Source organism: Etheostoma cragini, chromosome 16 (genome assembly GCF_013103735.1).
Source record: "Etheostoma cragini isolate CJK2018 chromosome 16, CSU_Ecrag_1.0, whole genome shotgun sequence".
In the NCBI taxonomy this organism is placed as follows: domain Eukaryota; kingdom Metazoa; phylum Chordata; class Actinopteri; order Perciformes; family Percidae; genus Etheostoma; species Etheostoma cragini.
This window is the reverse complement of record NC_048422.1, coordinates 23,198,359-23,203,108: the sequence shown is the minus strand read 5'-3', so window position 1 is coordinate 23,203,108 and position 4,750 is coordinate 23,198,359. Positions and strand designations below refer to the sequence as shown.

Sequence of the window (4,750 nt, the reverse complement as noted above, 5' to 3'; positions counted from 1 at the left end):
CTAAAATAAAAGTACACCACATAGCAGACGTATACGGATCACCTGGTCCATTTCATTATTATGACAATGGGTTCTACCTGTAGCTGCTGTTTTTTTCCCCTCCGTTTCTGTTCATCGTCATTACAGCTCCATTGTGGTTGGTAGAAGACATTTATGACACGCACACGCACACGCACACACACACACAAAATAATGTTCTTTTCTTTAAAGAATGTTTGTCGCCATGTTTCACTCTCATGGTCTGTGACTCATGCAGGAAAATGTGACGTTCCTGTCTGAGACATTGGAAACGAACACTTTATCAGGTTTAATAAAGAGAAGCAAGGACAAACAGTACAAAGGCTGATAGAAAGTGGCTTCCTCTGCTGGTGCTGTGGAGGACGAGCATGAAAAGCAGCGTCTGAATGATTCCTACATGCATGAAAGACAAGAACTGTATATTTTCTGCTTTTCCAACGCCCTAACTATTATTTTTTAGATGCAGGTAAAAAGGACCGGAGCCAAAACAGCCGCAATAAAGTGATGAATAAACTAAATAAAAATGGGCGGTTGCTGTCGTGCTTGGGTGAAAGAAGTATCTACATCCTTTACTTAAGTAAAAGTACTAATACACAAGTTGTTAGGACAAGTTAAAGTCCTGCATTAAAAATGTTAATTATGTAAAAGTATGTAAGTATCATCAGGAAAATGCACCTAAAGTATTTAAAGTAAAAGTAGTCACTGCAGAAAATAAAAAGCTGTAACTATAAGTTTTTATATTGTTGGATAGGTTAATTTATAATAACACATCATATATTAACATATGTTAACATCATTATATTATAAACTACATGTGTTTTGTGTGCAAAAATCTAAATTTGTAAAGTAACTAGTAACTAAAGCTGTCAGCTGAATGTAGTGGAGTAAAATGTTGAATATTTCTCTCTGAAATGTAGTAGAAGTGAAAAGTGGCATGAAAAGAGAAGACTCAAGTTAAGTACAAGTACCTCAAATTTGTACATAAGTAAATGTACTTAGTTACATTCCCCTGCTGCTGTCGTGTGATGTGTGTGACCTGAGAACCAGGCCCCCAGGGGAGTTTTTGGACCATGTTAAGCCCCTCAAAAAGGGAATTTGTTTGCAGAAAATAATAATTCCTTCACTTTCAAAAGGGCCTTCGTCTCTGTTGCTTGGGCCCTAAAAATGATGATAAACAAAGATTTTGGAGTTTAAGTTGTGTAATGTGTTTGACCCTGAAATGCATGTGTCTGTTTCAGAAATGTCTCAACTTTTGAACGTGAGTATGAAAATCCCTGCTCGACTTCTCTGAAAGCGTTTTGTCATTTTCCACAGAATCCTGTCGGACGACCTTTTCGAAACCCGCCGTCTGGGAACCAGAGAGATGGAGGGAGAAGGCAGCAGCCACGGGGTAGCCATGGATTCAGGGAACCCCTTGCTGAGAGCAGTCTTCCTCCGTCGCCTGCGACTCACGCGGCTGCTCCTGGAGGGAGGCGCTTACATCAACGAGAGCGACGGCCAAGGCCAGACGCCGCTGATGGTGGCCTGCAGGACGCAGCATTGTGACGCCCAGAGCGCCAGCCGGGTCAAGCTGGTCCAGTTTCTCCTGGAGAAAGGAGCAGACCCCAACATCCAGGACAAGGAGGGTCGCTCTGTACTGATGCACGCCTGCCAGGAGCAGGCCGGCCTCGAGGTTGTGTCTTTGCTCCTTGACAACGGAGCGGACATCGGCCTGGAGGATCAGTCCGGGATGTCGGCGCTGGTCTATGCAGTCATGGCCGGAGACTGGAAGGTTCTGAAGCTGATGCTCGACACGTGCAAGGCCAAGGGGAAGGAGGTGATCATAATAACCACGGACCAGTTCCCGTGTGGAAAACTGCAAGCCAAGCAGTACCTCAACATGCCTCCCCTTGGTCCTCTTGATAAGACAGCAGCAGCTCCTGCATCTCCCTCTGAAATCCAGCTCATCACCTCCCCACAGTGCACCTCCACTTCTTTATGTCCCCCAAAGACTGTCTTCCCCTTTAAAGAAGCCCAGCCCTGTGGCGTAAGCTCCCATCTATGTTCCCCATCACGGTTTCAAAGGCTGCAACCCCTCTTGAGGTTGAACTCTGAGCCGTGGCTCAAGGTCCCAGCGTCTTCGTCGTTAGAATATGGCAAAGACGTCACCCCAACGGAGGACCCCACTCTCAGAATTCCCAAATTGGATGGCAGGACTCCAACCACCGACAGCTTCAAATGGTACGAAGGAAGATCAGTGCGGGACAAAGGAGGAGAAGAAGGAACGAATGAATGCCCAAAGCACGTGGGGCAAAAGATATCCGTACCAGGTCTCCTTTCATCCCACTCTGCCTCCCACCCTAACCTCCATTCTGCAAACCTGGGAACAGATCCTCTCACCTCTTCTTCCTCCTGTACTGGTGGCAAAAACCTTGGCGGTCCACTTCACAGCTTGGCCTCTTCAAGCCTTCACAGCATCATCCAGAGGCGCAAAATCGGGTCGGACATCTACAGTTCTGACCCCCAGCTAGCTAGAGGCATCCATAATCTGCCTGAGGAGTCCGAGCAGAAAACACAGGACTCAATAGATGCTAAGAGGCACGCCCCGTTACATTTCTCCGGCACGCTGGGCTCCAGGGAGTCCCTGTCCACCTCGGGCCCGAGCAGGAGAGTTCTGTCTGGGTACGAGCGCAGAGGGTCTGGGACTTTCTTGTTGGACCACAGCTCGCAAGCCAGGCCTCGATCTCTGCCACCACTGACCCTCGGCTCCACCAACACCCCCGTCCTTAATGTTTACAACCTCACCTCTGGTGCTGGAGGTGGTTTCTGTGAGAAAGAGTTTGGCCTGAAGAGTTTCCTTCCCTCCGCTCCTCCGGGACACCCCAAAGAGCTGACCCGGAGGATGCTGCTGAGGAGACACTCCATGCAGACCGAGCAGTTCAAAACCTCAGTGTGAATTTCTGTAGTTCATCCGCAGTTCATCCGCGTGCTTCAGTGAGAAATGTTCTGTCATGTGGCGTGTCAGTGTGGTGAAATTCAACGTGGGAAACCAAAGAGGGAATAAAAGAGAAACAAAGCATCCTTTATAAACCGATGTAACGCACCATGGGGGGCTTCTTCTGCTTCAGTGTGCTGCGTGGCGTCGCTCTGCACGTGGCTTGAGTGTGAAAGTTTTACATGTAACAATTCCTGAAACCTGTGTTAAGACCGTTTGGCCACTCTGTGACAACGGAAACAATTTAACAGCTGTGACTGACGATTGATTTGCCGGGCGTGTGTATGGGCGGGACTACCTGGCAGACTGGCTCCAAATTGATAAGATCACAGCGCTTGTATCCGGGAGATTTTGGCTTTCCTTTTGTACAGTGGGAGGAAGTAGAGACACAGCATCTTTATGGACATTCAATGATACAGAGTAACATCAGTACTTATTTTAAGCCATATTTCTGGTCATTCTGACAAATGTTAATGTCCAATATTTTTACCCATTATTTCAGCTCTGAATTTGTCTCAAAAAAAAATATTTTAGTGATTAGTTAAGGGACCAGGGCAATGTACCAGAGTTTGGTAGGACCAGGCTACAGAATCTCAACACCGAAACATTTGACATCCACACGCAGCGGAGCAGAAGGTCTGGCTAGTCCACATAACATGCCCTGGATTATTGGCCTTAATTTAAACCAATCCCAATTGTTTTGGGTGGCGCTAAGCGTCACACAGAGACGCTGCAAAAATAGCAAGAGAAAGCTCCGATTGGACGGATTAGCTAGCGGTCTGGATTTACCCTGCAGAGATCTGAGGACCAGGTAACCATAGTCCTCAGATTGGACAGATAGTCTAGCTAGCTGTCTGGATTTACCCTGTAGAGATCTGAGAACCAGGTAACCATAGTCCTCAGATTGGACAGATAGTCTAGCTAGCTGTCTGGATTTACCCTGTAGAGATCTGGGGACCAGGTAACCATAGTCCTCAGATTGGACAGATAGTCCAGCTAGCTGTCTGGATTTACCCTGCAGAGATCTGAGAACCAGGTAACCATAGTCCTCAGATTGGACAGATAGTCCAGCTAGCTGTCTGGATTTACCCTGCAGAGACCTGAGGACCAGGTAACCATAGTCCTCAGATTGGACAGATAGTCTAGCTAGCTGTCTGGATTTACCCTGTAGAGATCTGAGGACCAGGTAACCATAGTCCTCAGATTGGACAGATAGTCTAGCTAGCTGTCTGGATTTACCCTGCAGAGATCTGAGGACCAGGTAACCATAGTCCTCAGATTGGACATATAGTCTAGATAGCTGTCTGGATTTATCCTGCAGAGACCTGAGGACCAGGTAACCATAGTCCTCAGAAATCCACCAGAGGTTTGAAGGCCAACACGAAGGAAACTGACATCGGCGAAAAGGCATGCATAAAGCTTAAAGAGGCTAAAAAAAAATAAAAAAAATATGTAGACTTAAGTTGATAATTATCTGTGGATCTTTCACCTCAAATGACACATTACGTATGCTTTTTTGTTATATATTTGTTAATGTAACAAATGTTGATTTCAAGTCACTACTGTATGTGCAGAAAAATCACTATGGAAGACAAAAACAAATGTTTAATTTTTCTACAAAAAAATATGTAAATTAAACAAAAGTGATAAAATGGGATGATTGCTTCAAAAAAAATTCAACATGGTTAGGTGCTTTTTTTCTTGCTTTCCACTCAAGGACTCCCAAATATGTCTGCCAGCCACAACGCAGCAAGAAAA

General features: G+C 45.9%; 1 protein-coding gene across 1 annotated transcript; it reads left to right on the top strand.

Annotated features, from left to right (window-relative positions):
- Positions 1 to 822: 822 nt before the first annotated feature.
- ankrd34ba (ankyrin repeat domain 34Ba) lies at positions 823 to 3,426 on the top strand. The gene has a single exon (XM_034896135.1). It carries the CDS (start codon positions 1,382 to 1,384, stop codon positions 2,951 to 2,953), a length of 1,572 nt encoding a protein of 523 aa, XP_034752026.1. The 5' UTR covers positions 823 to 1,381; the 3' UTR covers positions 2,954 to 3,426.
- Positions 3,427 to 4,750: the final 1,324 nt, after the last annotated feature.

Coding starts and splice junctions, on each gene's coding strand:
- ankrd34ba (XM_034896135.1), top strand. CDS start 1,382: ATGGAGGGAGAAGGCAGCAGCCACGGGGTAGCCATGGATTCAGGGAAC.